The 14,553-nt window shown below is 58.1% G+C and overlaps 4 protein-coding genes and 1 pseudogene across 5 annotated transcripts; 4 read left to right on the forward strand and 1 right to left on the reverse strand.

Annotated features, from left to right (window-relative positions):
* Nucleotides 1–110: 110 nt before the first annotated feature.
* SPRG_10402 (hypothetical protein) lies at nucleotides 111–951 on the forward strand. The gene has a single exon (XM_012349534.1). The coding sequence runs from the start codon at nucleotides 208–210 to the stop codon at nucleotides 904–906; it is 699 nt and encodes a 232-aa protein (XP_012204924.1). The 5' UTR covers nucleotides 111–207; the 3' UTR covers nucleotides 907–951.
* Nucleotides 952–1,191: 240 nt separating this feature from the next.
* On the forward strand, nucleotides 1,192–2,007 carry SPRG_10403 (hypothetical protein). Its single transcript, XM_012349535.1, has 2 exons — nucleotides 1,192–1,331; nucleotides 1,382–2,007. Exons 1-2 carry the CDS (start codon nucleotides 1,206–1,208, stop codon nucleotides 1,835–1,837), a joined length of 582 nt encoding a protein of 193 aa, XP_012204925.1. The 5' UTR covers nucleotides 1,192–1,205; the 3' UTR covers nucleotides 1,838–2,007.
* On the reverse strand, nucleotides 1,922–9,261 carry SPRG_10404 (hypothetical protein; the record flags this gene model as incomplete). Its single annotated transcript, XM_012349536.1, has 11 exons — nucleotides 1,922–2,439; nucleotides 2,487–3,411; nucleotides 3,456–3,542; nucleotides 3,602–3,973; nucleotides 4,022–4,173; nucleotides 4,218–4,274; nucleotides 4,320–4,779; nucleotides 4,845–8,615; nucleotides 8,662–9,053; nucleotides 9,096–9,138; nucleotides 9,202–9,261. 11 exons carry the CDS (start codon nucleotides 9,259–9,261, stop codon nucleotides 1,994–1,996), a joined length of 6,765 nt encoding a protein of 2,254 aa, XP_012204926.1. The 3' UTR covers nucleotides 1,922–1,993.
* A 1,298-nt stretch (nucleotides 9,262–10,559) lies between these two features.
* On the forward strand, nucleotides 10,560–12,583 carry SPRG_10405 (hypothetical protein). Its single transcript, XM_012349537.1, has 6 exons — nucleotides 10,560–10,986; nucleotides 11,038–11,130; nucleotides 11,175–11,281; nucleotides 11,331–11,423; nucleotides 11,473–12,308; nucleotides 12,357–12,583. The coding sequence occupies exons 1-6, from the start codon at nucleotides 10,582–10,584 to the stop codon at nucleotides 12,542–12,544; spliced, it is 1,722 nt and encodes a 573-aa protein (XP_012204927.1). The 5' UTR covers nucleotides 10,560–10,581; the 3' UTR covers nucleotides 12,545–12,583.
* Nucleotides 12,584–13,328: 745 nt separating this feature from the next.
* On the forward strand, nucleotides 13,329–14,505 carry SPRG_10406 (hypothetical protein; annotated as a pseudogene; the record flags this gene model as incomplete). Its single annotated transcript has 4 exons — nucleotides 13,329–13,823; nucleotides 13,874–14,016; nucleotides 14,076–14,168; nucleotides 14,218–14,505.
* Nucleotides 14,506–14,553: the final 48 nt, after the last annotated feature.

Here is a 14,553-nt window from a genome sequence, read left to right on the forward strand (position 1 = left end):
TCCAACGATTGCGTCATCGTGCGCGTGCCACGTCATCGGCGGGTGACGGTGATTGGTCGATGTGGATTTTGGATTAGTTAATCGACAATGCACTTTCTCCCAACGGTCAAAAAGAAGCGACGACCGGGCCTGTCAAGTCGACGCCGCCTCGCACGGACTCTGGCTTGGTCTCCGAGACCATTTCCCGTTGCACCGTGGCCGTAGCACATGCCGACGCCACTCTTTTCGTCCGACGACGGCCTCGTCGCGCTCCACGACATTATGAACGCGCTGCTCAACCATACGCAGGCGGTCCACGCGTACTGCGTCGATGCGGCGGTGGCCTCGCCCCGCCACGCAGAGCAGCACCAGCTGGGTGCCATTGCCGCCTTGGCGCTCACGAGTCTTGCTGTCGGTATCCGTGGCTACAAGCTGCCCCGCGCCATCATCTTTGCTGCGATCAGTAGCATGGCCTTCGTGCTTTGCCCACCAGCGCTCTTGACGATGCCACATGCGCATGAGCTTCAATTCGTCTTTAGCGCCGCCATGGGCTTGCTTTTCGCCTACCTCCAGTCGGTAGGTATTTTTTGCCTCTGGTCCGCGTACGTCTTTTACGCTGCCAACATGCTACTGCCGTCGCATTGGATGCCGCCCATGGTCCGCGACGCCGTGACGCTGTACATTGCCGTCACGGTCGGCGCCGCGCTGGCCAAGTTTGCCCGGGGCCCCGACAACGGCGTGATTTTGATCCTTCAGACCGCACCCGTTGGCGCGTGGCTGACGCGGTACGTCATGACTCTCTTCTTCCCGACCATCCCCGCTCTTCGGTGGACCCTCGTGCCGCTCATGTACGTGTACGGCTACTTGCAAATCAAGCACTTTGACAAGCACACGGTCGCAGCGGCGAAGAAGCCCCATGCCGACTAGGCCAGCCACACGTGGTCGCTTTCATTGTTTATCAAGTCGTTTTCCATGATATGTTTTTGCTGTTTGTGGCACAAGTGGTCGACGAGTTGATCTGATCTGGGCAGCTCACTACCGTCATATAGTGTGACTTAATACCTGATTTGGTGTACTCAAAGTATCCATGCTATCTCGTGTTTTGTATTGGGTATCTTGGACAACACTATTTCATAATTAAAGATATCGACCAATCACAACCGCAGTGGACTTTTTCTCGAAATTCGAAGCGGTTCACGCCGCCGATGCTCATTTCCGCATTTGCCATGCTCACGAACGACATCATGGACGACATCCAGGAGCTGCAGAGCCTCCTAGCAACCGTCAAGTCCCCGCGCCTGGCCACGGACCTGACCGCGCTCCTCCGCGCCAAGGAGATGGCCTTGGCCAAGGTAGACGATCCTCTATATGTCCATGCGTGTATCCTCATGACGTGGCCTAGACGCAAGCACAAGTCCCGGTTGCAACCCCGGCACCGACACCGACGGTCTATGCGCCTCCCCGCGTTGCCGACACGGAGGTGTACACGGAAGTGTCGACCTTTGGCTGGGAAGACGAAGGCTACGGCAAGCCCAAGGTCATGGTGTACATCACATCGGGCATTGATGGCGTCGGCGAGCTCCCGGCGTCGCAGGTCACGTGCGACTTTACCAAGCACAGTTTTGACCTCAAGATCAAGCAGCTCCGTGGCAAGAACTACCGCCTTGTGCGCTACCATCTCGACAAGGAGATCGACCCGAAAAATCCAAGTTTCTCTTCAAGAAGAACCGCGTTACGATCACGCTGTGGAAGGCCGACGAGAAGAACACGTGGGCAAACCTCACGGCCAAGAACCCGGGGGCGGCCAGCGCGGCCAAGGCCAACCCGTCGGACCCCTCGGCCGGTATCATGGACATGATGAAGAACATGTACGACGAAGGCGACGAAGAAATGAAGCGTACAATCGCCAAGGCATGGACCGAAAGCCGCAACAAGACGGCGGCCGGCGGCTTGTAACCCACGCTTTTCATTCCATCATCATCATCATCTTTAACCTAATCCAGCTGCCTGTTTGCTACGTGGACGGACTTGTCGGCGGCGATGCCATGGAAACGGCTTCTTCCTTGGCAGGCTTTGCCTTTTTTGGCTTCAAGAAGCTAAAGCGCGGCTTCATCTTCTTTGGGGAGCCGCTGCTGGCGTCCGTCGGCAGCTCGAGCTGGAAGGTTCGGTCCGGTGACGTCGTCGCGGTCGTCGTACCCGTCATGGACTGCGAGAGGCTCTTCATGGGGAACTCGAGGCCCGCCCAGCGCGAAAGGTCCAGCTTCTCCTTGAGTAGAAGACCAATGTTGTTGAAGTTGCGCCCGACTTGCGAGAGGATGTCGAGGATGATGTCGCGCCGAATGCGCAGGAAGAGGTCGTCGAGCGTACACGTCTTGTCCGTGTAGACAAGCGCATGGATCTTGAGGTCAAAGCCGCGCATGTCCTCGAGGTGCTGCTGGGGCTGCGTCACCGACTTGCCACCTACGCGAAGTCGCAGATTCGTTCTCGCAGAAAGTAGAGCATCATACTCTTGTAACTCAGCAAGATCTGGATCGTGCCCAGTCGAATGTGCTTGAACGTCATGTTCTTGGTCGCGCGATCCGTCATCTCGGCCACCTCGCGCTCTTGGTCGTCAACCCACTCGGTTTTGACGGTCTCTGCCATCGACTTGCGAGGCTTCTGGAAAGGCCGCATGATAGACGGCGGTAAGAATTGATGGCGAATCTCGGCTTCGGCGTCGTCACGACGCCCGCGGTCGCCACCGAAAAACGCTGCGAGCTGCACGATGAGGTCGTACGTCAAGCACACTTGGAGCGGCTGCACGTTGACTTCAAAGTGCTGGAGCACCGTGATGCCGCCGATGGGCGTTGCCATCTCCGCATCAATGCGGACGATCGTGTCGGTGTCTAGCAAGTGGTCAGTGCTCGTCGTTGCGGCGCGTCCGAGGAGCTCGGGGTAGGGCGTTTGCGGCAGCAAGTTGGCGGCCGAGAGCCCTGCAATCGTGCACGAGAGGGTGCCCGACTGGTCTTCAAACTGCGAAAAACTCAACACAAGGCCCGTGTGCACGACCTGAAGGAGCGAGACGCTAGGACTGCGCAGCAAAAGCGTCGCACGGGCGAGATGAAACGATAGCTCGATCGTCGGGCGCACTTGGAGCGACTTGCGGTACACTTGGTAACTCGCCGCGACGGCCGTCAAGAGTCGGTCCAGCGTGGCTTGCAGCGCATCCAACGCCCGATTGAGCCCGTCGTCGTTCCGAGCGAGGTCGCTTGAGACGGACGAGCTGTGGGCCGAGAGCCGTCGACGCCGAGCCCCGTCGGTCGTCGCCGATGTCGAGCGATCGGCTTCGTGGAAACGATCTTGCGTGGCGAGGCTGTAGCCGAACCGACACGCTTGTTGCCACTTGAGCTGTTGGATCTGCCATTGCGTGTCGCGTTGTTTGTGCCAAAGTTCCTGTAGCCATAGGTTGTACCATCAGTCCCGACAAGCATCCTTACTGGCAGTGAGAGTGTCGCATACGCGCTGTCAGGCGTCAAGTGCTGAAGCATGGCCTGCACCAAAACGTCATGTTTCGCCTTGGCCATCTACAGTAGGATATATGTATGCATCCATACAAAGAGCGATGGGGAACGAGGACTACTACCTTTTCTTGTACTGCGTGGGTAAAGGCAACCGCAAGGTCGAGCAAAATTTGCTTGCTCTCGAGATCCAATGTCGCGTCGACGCACGGAATCGTGACGTGGATCTGATGCACGGTGGGCAGCGTGTGTGTGACGGCAATAGCGCAGTGCTGGGACTCGGTCGCGTGCACAACCTTGCGCAAGAGTGCTGTCGAGCTGTTGCAGTAGCCGTCGGGCGCCTTCCGCTTGAGCCATTGCCGGTGCATGACATCCACGTCGAGCGACGACGTGTAGAGGAGCACGCCGTGCATGAGAATATCCACGTGCTCAGTGTTCGCGTCCAAGTCGACGGCGTGACTGATCGTCGCCGACGGAATGGCAAAGAGGACACCGCCCTAAACATATATTGGCGTATTGGCAGAAAATGACCCGAGTCGGGCTACCTTGTGCAGCGTGTCTTGAACAAACACTTGCAGATCCACGAGCTCAATGCGAAACAACGTTCGAGAACGGTCCTCGTCCTTGGAACACGCCGGCGTCGAGTCCGCCGACCGCGTATCGCTGGTCGAGCTCACACGCACTCCGCGTTTTTTGCCTAGGACGAACGTCAAGAGGTATCGCACGCAGCGTCTTGCGTACTTTCGAGCAGCTCCAACAACGAAGGCTCATCTTTCTTGGGCACGACGACGGGTGTCACTAGGAAGCACATTCGACCATCTCAAACCTCGCATGTACACACACCTGCTTGCGACGTTGTTGCTTCGTACGCGCGCACCGCGTCGATCGAGACGCGAAAGAGCTCGGGCACATGCTCTTGTGAGAACTGCATCCACGCGCTGCCAATATTAAAGAGGGTTTCGAGCGTATCGAGCGTCACAAGGACCCTGGGTGCGTCCAGCAAAACGCTGAGAAGACACCCGCGTCCGAAGACGACGCGGGGTGTCGGCGCCGCCTCTGGCACGACCGTCGACACCTCAGCTTCGAACGCCATGGGGTCGTCCGGTCGATGCTTGAGTAAGTGTTCGTCGCCCTTGATATCAAAGATCTCCATAATGGACTTTTGAGCCCGAGACGACGTCGTCGTTGGCGCCATGGCCGCTGCTGTTGGGGCCGCGTGCAAACGTGATGCCATTCGAGCCCGGCGGGCGTCAGCCAGCGGCGCGATGGACGCGTTGCGCGTCTTTTCCATTTCAACATGCAGCTCGCCGAGGTCCACAATGACTCGCCGCGCGACCCGGTTGCGAGCGTGCACACTCGCCAATGCACTTCGGCGACACCAAACACTACATCGTGGAATGCAACATCGAGGACCGACACCGTGTGGTCGTTGAGCGACTCGGCAAGGGTCTTGACAAGGCCCCGCGTCGCGCCAAGCGAGAAGAAGAGGTTGCGTAGGCTCCAGCGGCACCCCTCGGGGCTCTGGTCGCTGTAGTAGAGCGCCACGTCGAGGCCTGCGATTTCGACTGCCTCGATCGTGCACGTCTGGAGATGGCCGAGAATTGCACGCAGAGAAACCACGGGCACGACATGCGGTCGACGTGTAAAGCAAGGGCTGCTAAATGCGCGCGCATACTGCTGGGCAAAGTGGAGCAGCCACTCGACTGTCTTGCCGTACAGCAGTACCGACGGCATTTCGTTTCGGTCGTTTGTCGTCACTTGCACCGTCACGTGCACATGCAGGCCCGCTGATGTAAACGCGCTGGGAAGCGGCTCCAAAACGAACCGTTGCACTTGGCGCTGGATGTCCAAGTACGTGAATTCGAGGGGCGTCACGTAGTGCACGATGCTGTTGCAGCCCCAGTCGAGTTGGATGTGGCAGTGGATGCGGTGAACATCGATGACGTTGCCAAACCCGATCGGCTCGATGCGGCAGCGCAGCTTTGCCACTTGTAAGACCACGTCTTGGTGTTTGTACGCGATATCGATTGCGTGGAGACTCAGCAGCAAGTGCTCTTGGTTGGCACCAAACAGTCGGACCGTTGTCTCGTCGAGGTGTACGTGGCACTTGCCGTGCAGAAACCCGCGAATCGCATCCCAGTACGCAGCACTCGGTACGACAAGCGACAAGGCGCGCAGCATGTCCTGAAACACCTCGGCAAAGATTGCGTTCATTCGCGGCGTGTACGACACGGTGGTACCGCGCAAGACAACGTCGAGGTCGAGAAAGAGCTTTAGCGGGCTTGTCGACGTCTCGACTGGAAGCAATAAGTGGGGACCGATAGAGACAGTGTGCGCTTCCTGCATGACTTTCGTGCTCGTGGGTTGCGCGAGAATCACGTCGCCTCGAACAGTTACCTGGTGCACCAAGAGCGGTGTATGATCTCGGAGCTCGACCACGATGGCGTCGACGCTCATGTCCAGCACCATGGCGATCAAAAAGTCAAACGACGGGCGAAAGCAAGTGGTCTCATGGGGTGGTCCCCGAAGTGCCCGATGGACGGCGTCGGAGGCTTCGTCGAGCTCCTTCAGTCGACGAATCGAGCTCGGGTCGTCGTCGGAGGCGATAGTGATGGAGCCGACAATACTCTGCACGTGCAAGCGTAACCGGGGCCGCGGTACGATCGACGGGCGCTGCTTCACGCGCTGGATGTACAGCGTCGCGTTCTTCTCGAGCCGTACCTTGGTCATATCCTGGTAGGTCTCCAAGGCAAGCATGTCAGCGTTCGTGAGCTTGAGGCTGTGCCACTGCTCTTCAACGATCTGGCGGCGCACCTCTTGCTCGGCGAGGTCATCCATCCAGATCGGGTACATTTGGGCAAGCCAAACTTCCATGGGGTGGTCCAAGCCCACGACAGCGACGTCGTGGATATCGAGCCAAATCACTGGCGACGTGGGCTCAGCGATCTTGGCAAAGTACGTATACGCCAGAGCCGACTGCGGACGCCAATAGACGGCGAGCTCTTGCTGAAGCGCGGTGACGAGCCCTGCCGCATGGAGCTGGAACGTGGACACGAGCTTTGAAAGCGGTACAAAGAAACGGTACACAAGCCGGATCTCGAGACCACTGAGGCCGATCAAAAGACCTTCGACCGCGATGCGCTCTGCCGCTGGGGCGACAATGCGCTGTCGCTGCCGAAGCATGGCTTCAAATTCGCCAAAAATGTAATTGGGTCGGCGGTCGAGTGTCCGTCGGACCGAAACGGACTTGACCGAGAGCAGCAGTTCGTTTTGCCACTGCACTGTGATGTTGGCGAACGACCAGAGATCCGGGAGGTCGGCGCCGCCGAAGGTGTCGAGACGCAGCTCCAGGTCGTATGGCGCCATCGTCACAGCGATCGTAGCGATGTGGAGTCGATGCAACTTGTCACCGGATGCACTCGTTAAGGAAGCGAGCTTTGCATGTGCCGCTTCGTATGCTGCCACGTCGTCCATGGGAGCGTTCACACCAAGCTTGAATTTGGAATGACGTGGCGCAATGAACGTCGTGTACGTGTGAAAGAGCTGAAAGAGCATGTTGTAGGACGCGAGTGTGACGTCTTGAACGAGCACAAGCAGCCGCAGCTGCAGCGCGAGGTCCCAATGCACGACCACGCGGCGCCCATAGAGATCAACGATCGACGTGTCCCGGACCGGCGTCTCTTCGATTGCAAAGTCGGCGACGCTCAAGTACGGCGTGATGGACGGGGACGACAGGGCTTTGATGTGCCGAAAGTGCAGCCGGTAACGCGCGCTATCGGCTTCGGTTTCAATGCTCATGTGGTCGATGCTCACGTGCTCCATCGTCGTTTGGCCCGCGCATGTTGTGGGGAAGATGGCAACAATGCGTTTGATGGCTCCGCGAAAGTTGACGTGCGCATACAAGCGCGTGTCGTCGCTGCAGACATCCTGAAGCGGCCGCATGTCTGGCACGAGGGACGGACTCATGGACTTTGCGCGAGCAAACACCTTTCGTAACGGCGCCTGGGCCACAAAGAGGCCAAGATGGAAGGCGCCGCCGACAGCTTGCAACGCGGCGGGCGAGTACGTGAGTTGGATCCACTCGGCCTCCATCTCGACGTCGGCGGGCTTGGTCTGGCCGTGCAAAATAGAGTCCAGTGGCCCGAGAAAGAGCCGTGTCGTGTCAACTGAAAGAATGTGCTTCTCGTTTGCTGTCCACATGCTCATACGGCAAAGACGGAGCTCCACCAGCGACCGCACACCGACCATTGTCGTCGGAAACACAGACACATGAAAGTCGTCGAGACGCACGTCTAGAGATGGTGCTCCGTAGGAAGGATCGCTGAGGGGTACTGCTGTTCGCGGAACGGTCGTAAGCTTCGTTTGCACGAGCTTGATCTGGACATCGAGTGTCCACGGACTGTACATGGGCAAAGACGCTTGTGCTGACGTGGGCGGTGCGCATGAGGCGGCGAGGGCGACCCACGGCTCGAGTTGGTCGGTTAGTGTCACGTGCACGCGCTTGACTTCCCCCGAGAGCTTCAAGTCAATTGTTCCGCCCGCGCGCGGGTGGATTTCAAGCCAAACGGCTGCCGGCGCAATAGAAAGAAGTGGCGACGAGCTCAACGTTGCGCTCACGGGCCCGAGTTCAATCGCCCACGTTCGTCCCATGAACGGCCCTCGCGTCGTCTGGCGATGGTGGTTGCTGGCTGCGACCAGTCGCGCCACGGTCACATCAAGCACGTTGTCCGACTTATGGTGCACCTCGAGACGTATGGACGACCATGCAAACGTCGTGATCTTGGGAAGAAGCGCGAGCCAGTCGTATGTCAAGAGTCGACGCCAGTCGTCTTCGGAAAGCGCTGCGGCCGACGGAGTTGCCGCACGCGTGGAAGGCTTGGAGGACGGAGCGAGCAGTGCAATGTCTGTGATGGACACATGCAGATCACGGCCCGAGATTGTGACCTCGTGGGGTAGCGGCACCCGAAGGTCGTGACGATCACGCGATAATGGCACTGCGATCTTGAGCTGCACCTCTTGCATCTGAATGCGAGCGCCGCGGACGACAACCTCCATGGATTGGTCTTGCGCGATAGTGGCGCAGAGCAGAAGGTCGTGGCTCGTCACGTTCAAGCGAAGCTGGACGTTCACACTCGCGCGCTACGATGTGTGTGACTTACCGTCATCGGCGCAACCGACCTACTACCTGTATCTGGACAATATCTTGGCCATTCTCCTGCAACGAGAGCGACATGTTGGCGATGGTAACGCCGAGTAAATGCACGATGCGAGCGACGACGCCAAAACGCTGCACGAGCGGCAGCACCACTGCCCATAGCGTATGGGTCGGGTCATGGAGGCTAGCAAATGAGGCCAGCGACGCATCCGGCGGCAGAACACGGACATGGACCTGCTGAGGAGCTTTCTCGCGCGTGCGAACGATCTGGACCGAGACTGCCGAGACGACGAGGCGCATGAGCATGGCTTGGCTTGGCGCCTTCGCAAACGCCCATAGGAGGCTCCACAGCCGGATGCGCACGGGGTGCACGTGAACGTTTAGGATGGTCTCCTCGTCGAGCTTGAGGTTGGTCCATAGACCTAAGTCGGGGTTGCATGAGTCGGCGAGGCCGGCGCGCCTACGGGACGATCGACGGAGCACGAGGTTGATCCCAGCTTCGAGACCCTAGGAGGAAGGATCCATGAGGCGACCCTCTTCCATGACCCTCGTCCTCCATGCAGATGGTACCCATCGGAGCGCGATGGCCGCGACGATTGCTAGCGTCGTCCAGTACACCAGGCCGCCCATGCTTCGTCTTGCTGCTCGACGCCGGTCGGTTTCTCGAGATCTTTGTACCGGATATCATCCGGATACTATGGGAAGTCTAATCGCACGCAATGTTTGCGTTTCAGTTTTCGCGCCACGACACACAACGCTTCGGTGGTGTAAACAAACGCGAGGCGGCAAAGATGGCGTCGACTGGGTAAAGCTGCTAAGTAGTTAATTGTACAGCAGCCTTCACCTTACTACAGCAGTTACCATTTCGACCGAGTTGATCGTATCGCTTCAAGTTAACAACGATGAAGTGACTTTTTCACGCCCACCCTATACGCGAGTCCCTCCGTGGTTATGCAGAGAAGAGCTGGGAAACGAATTCATGTAAAGGTTCTGGTACCACGGCTCGCGTTATCGCAGCCGGTGGGCGCGCGATCAGGACGATCTGGTGCGACCAGCCGGGCGTGTCATCGCTTGCGCTTGCACGATCGCAGCGTCTCGGTTGGCCATCGTCCAAAGCCAGGCCATCGAATGCAAGCTGCATCCTTTCGTCATTCCGAAGACGAGACGGAAAAGGAATCGCATCGAAGGACCGAAGAGAGACAAAGGCGGTGAAATTGACGTTTGCGACACGGATCACGCATTGCGGTCCCCGCAATTCGATGCGGGTGTCCTCGCTGACATTACACGGGCTCAGATGATCGACGTAACAGCAAGCGTCCAGTGGCCGCGAAAAATGCGCGTGCAAGCGCCGTTAACAGAAAGGGTTGATTAGTAGCACCAACGCGTCCTCGAGCTTCCCCGGTACACGACTAACATCACTTTCGTCGCAGCAAAGAAGTAGCTTCGACGACGGAGACTCGCAATGAAGACTCTCCCAACATCACGCCACATCAATGGCCACATCCTCAGCGACAAACAAACTCGTACCAGTAGTTACCCATGTGAGTGCACCAAGTGTATCAGTAGATGCGAAACACAAGCTGGCGCGGAGCAAACGCCGCTGCATCTTCGCTGTGGTTTGGTAAAAGCCCCAATATGAGTGCGTGCGGTAGCGGCTGCTTTCCAGTCGCTTATTCAGGAGTCCCGTACAGTACACGACTACAGTACCAAGTACACTCTTCGCATTACATGCCGTCAAGTGTACAGTCGGTGTGTAAAGGCAATCGGCGATACAAAATTGAGTGCAGGAACAGTCGGTGTGTAAAGGCAATCGGCGATACAAAATTGAGTGCAGGAAGAATGATGGATGGCTATGCCCAGATGGCACGGCCAACTGATTGCGACGTTTGGCACCGACCTTTCTATGGGGGCTCAGTGTAACGTTGGCTGGCCCACCAGCACACGACCGAGATGCTGCCAGTATGGACGATCCTGGGCCTCCTTGCGCTGCTCCTGTCCTTCGCCTGCTTGGCCATGGCGCTGTGGTCCATGCACCACTCGATGAAGTACATGCAGTCGTGCGTCTTCCGCGCGACCTTTGCCTACCTCGTCTCGCGCATCGTGCACGCGGTCGCATGGAGCGTCGTCTCCATCATCTTTATCGACCAATTTGTCGGCGGCGAAATGTCCGCCTGGCTGTATCTGGACTCGTACCATGACGCCGGCGGCTTCCGTCTCCTGCGCCACGACGAAGAGCCCAACGGGAAAGAGGATCCGCCGACCGAAGTCATTGTCATGGTCTTCTTTGGCGACGCGGCAACCGTCTCGGGTGCGCTCTGGATGCTCGTGCTCGTGCTCGAGCTCATCAAGCTTGCGGTACGCTGCCTGTGTCGCGAGCGATGTCGCTCATGGACGCTAACTGCATAGAAAAAATCCCTCGACCGCGGCTCGTTCCAGGAGAAGTGGACGTTCAAGCGCTACACGATTGCCAACGTCGTCGTCGTTGGCATCTACACCATTGTACGCGTCTTCATCGGCGAGACGCGACTGATGTTAAAAACTAGCTCTCGTTTGCGATCGATGGACCCGGCTTTTGGACGGGCCGGTACGTCGCGGTTCTTATTACCGCCAACGTCCTCCAAGCGCTCGTCATTGCCACCGTCACGGCGGGGTATATGTGTCTAGTCTCTCTCTCTGTTTGAATACTCACAATGAAGTAGGGTCTACTACCTTCGGTCGCACAGCCGCAAGTTTGAGTCCGTCGACGGGCAAGTGATCCAGTCACCGCTCTACCTGCGCCTCAAGCGCATCTTGTACATATCTCGTGGACCCTTAGCATGGTCTAATGCAAATGCCCTGTAGAACGGTGTACATCACCACGTCGTTGCCGTACCTCATTGTGGGCTGGTTCATGCTCGCAAGCGACGCGCCGGGTGACTTTATGCCGCGCTGGCTCATGGGCTCGTCCATCGTACTCTTCAACGTATCCGGCTGTGTCTTTGCCCTCGTGCTCGTTGGCAGTCAAGAGTGCTTTAATACCTGCCTCGGCCCGTCCGACGAGACGCGTCTCACCATCACACAAGCGTCCCAAAACATGGACGCGCCAATGGAGCACCCGGTCTTTGTCAACACGGACATTGAGTCGTCGAGCTTGCTCTGGGGCCAGCTCGGCCAGACCATGCACGACGCCCAAGAGCTCCATGACAACCTCCTACGATCGCTCCTCGTGAAGCACAACGGGTACGAGATTACGACGTGCGGCGACGCGTTCCAGCTCGCGTTCCACTGCATCCCAGATGCCGTCGCCTACTGCTTGGACGTCCAGTTGGAGCTCATGAACCAACCGTGGCCCGTCGAATTTGTCGACTCGGGTCTCCCCGGCAGCCTCACCGTCTCGATCCGCACCAAGCACGTACCGCTGACGAAGCCCAAGCACCAGTATTTATTCCACGGCATCCGCGTGCGTATGGGCATCCATGCAGCGTCCGAGGCCGAGGGCCAGCTCTTTCACCAAGTGCACCCGGTGACGCACCGGACGACGTACGTCGGTCTCTCGGAGCTCATTGGGCGCGAAGTCAGCGATGTGGGCCATGGCGGTCAGATTGTCGTGACGGCGCCAATCGCCAAGTGGCTCGAAACCGAGGCCAGCAAGAACTCGCGCTGGGCACAGAACCACCCGTTTGCTGTCCAAGACATGGGTAGGACGCGTTTGATTGCGCTGAGCAGCAACCCATAACGACATGTAGGCGTTTACCGCATCACGGACCTCAAGATCGACCTCGGGATCGCGGAAGTCGTGCCCGCGGCGCTGCGGGACCGAAGCGCACACTTTGGATCGATTGCCAACGTGCAAAGCCGCATGTCGTACGAGCCGTCCGAGAGCATGCGCTATGGCCTCGTGCGCTCGCCGCGTGAAGTCGCCATCTTTGTCTAGTCCATTCGTGCAAGCGCGTTTATTTATTTTCATTTGCCCTCATTTTGTCGAGCATCGCAACGCCACTGTCGTCAAAGCTGGCGTCGCATCCAGACTCACTCGATCGTACGCGCGACAACCCATCGCGTGCGCATCAGATACAGTACACTGCTTCCTCCACACGACATGACCTCCCACTGTGCCTCTACAGCATCCCAGCATAGACAAGCGGCAGCTACAAGCGGCGAGATTGATATTACGCGTGGAGTAGCCGCCACGAGTACTAGTACGGTAGTAGCCACATCACGTGCTCCATGTCCTGGAACCCGCGGACGACTGAAACTGAAACGCAAATATGCTCAAATATGTACCTGCCGGTGACTGCACGAACGAGCGGAGAAACGGTGAAAACAGCGCACGGAAGCCGTAAACTAATAACAGAAGTCTTGCGTGTGGCACCGCCTCTCGGGTGGTCATGCCACTGGCTTTTCAGGCCGACTCCATGTCGAGACTGCATTGATAATACTACCTGGTGACGTTTGCGGCGCACAAGAGACTCCAAGTCGACGGCCATTGATTGGCCTCATGGAGCCGACTACACCCTTCGACTGCCGCCGGGATGAGGTCGAGAGAATGACGTGTGCGCGACCCTTGCAAGCTCCAACGCTTCAACGTCTTGCGACGTTGCGACACGTCCGTCACATGTCGCATTGTGTATGGCTCAATAATTCGACATTTTAGCCAATGGCCTTGCAGGAGGCCACCACGAGCATCAACCTGTTGGAGCATTCAGGAATAGACGAAGATGCTGCCAATATGGAGTCTCATCTACGTGCTCGTGCTCTTCATCTCGTTCATCGCGACGTCCATGGCCGTGTACACCATGTTCCGCATGAAGCAGCGCATCCGTACTTGCGTCTTCTACGCCATGTACGCGTACTTTATCTCGCGCACAATCTACTCGCTCACGCGCGCTGTCGTCCTCGCGGCCGTCGTCGACCAGTTCTTCCAGGCCAACTCGACGTGGATGGAGCTCGATAGCCACCGCGACGTGAGCGCCTTTAGCCCGCTCACCGACAGCTCCATCGATTTGACTCTGGATGCACCGCCCAACGTCGTCATGTGGTTCCTCCTCATTGGCGACGCAGCGCTTATTGCGGGCGCGCTCTGGATGCTCGTGCTCGTGCTCGAGCTCGTGCGCTTGGCGCGTAAGGCCATGGACCGCGGCTCGATCCGCGAAGCCCGCACGATCAAGTTCTATGGCGCCGCCATCATGGTCCTTGTGCTGATCTACTTTGCGGTACGTGCGGTATCGTCGTGATGACGCTACAACGCGCTCTGTTGCACTAGCTCTCGTTCGTGCTCTCGACGGGACGCACGGAAGGCGCGACGCCCAACTCGATGACTGTGAGCTTCTACTCGGGGCGGTTCAAATCCGTGCTCATTACCGCCATTTCCATCCAGTCGGGCGTCATCCTGCTCGTCGTTTCGGCGTACGTGGCCTCCTTGTCTTTCTTTTTGATTGGAATACTTGACCAGAGTCTCTCTGTAGGATGTGGTTGTTGCGCCGGCGCGGTCGCAACTTTGAAAGCGTCGATGGCGAACTCACAGCGTCGCCGCTCTATATGCGTCTCAAGCGCATCCTGTACCACGATGCTCTTTTGTAAGCTGGTCCCTCACGCCTCCTCTTGTAGTATGGTCTACTGCGGCATGTCCCTTCCGTACATTGGTATGACGTGGCTCTCGCTTCTCTGCTCGCAACTCGATGCTGAGTTGCCGTCTGTGCTCCTCGGTATCGCGACAATTTTGTACTTTGCGTCGGGCCTCGTCTTTGCAATCGTCATGGTTGGGAGCCAACAGTGCTGCTACGCGTGCCTCTTGCCCGCCGACGAAGTGCGCACGGCACAACTCCACTTGTCGCCGAGCCCCAAGCACGCGCTGTCCCCGGTCGCGTACCCCGTCTTTGTCAACACGGACATTGAGTCGTCGAGCTTGCTCTGGGGCCAGCTCGGCCAGACCATGCACGACGC

The sequence above is a fragment of the Saprolegnia parasitica genome (assembly GCF_000151545.1).
Source record: "Saprolegnia parasitica CBS 223.65 unplaced genomic scaffold supercont2.55, whole genome shotgun sequence".
NCBI classification, from domain to species: domain Eukaryota; phylum Oomycota; class Saprolegniomycetes; order Saprolegniales; family Saprolegniaceae; genus Saprolegnia; species Saprolegnia parasitica.

What these genes read in the sequence shown, in the direction of transcription:
- SPRG_10402 (XM_012349534.1), top strand. Translation starts at nt 208, where the DNA reads ATGCCGACGCCACTCTTTTCGTCCGACGACGGCCTCGTCGCGCTCCAC.
- SPRG_10403 (XM_012349535.1), top strand. Translation starts at nt 1,206, where the DNA reads ATGCTCACGAACGACATCATGGACGACATCCAGGAGCTGCAGAGCCTC. An exon ending in AGGAGATGGCCTTGGCCAAG is followed by an intron (nt 1,332 to 1,381) that starts GTAGACGATCCT and finishes GACGTGGCCTAG; the next exon opens with ACGCAAGCACAAGTCCCGGT.
- SPRG_10405 (XM_012349537.1), top strand. Translation starts at nt 10,582, where the DNA reads ATGCTGCCAGTATGGACGATCCTGGGCCTCCTTGCGCTGCTCCTGTCC. An exon ending in TCGAGCTCATCAAGCTTGCG is followed by an intron (nt 10,987 to 11,037) that starts GTACGCTGCCTG and finishes CTAACTGCATAG; the next exon opens with AAAAAATCCCTCGACCGCGG. An exon ending in GTTTGCTGTCCAAGACATGG is followed by an intron (nt 12,309 to 12,356) that starts GTAGGACGCGTT and finishes AACGACATGTAG; the next exon opens with GCGTTTACCGCATCACGGAC.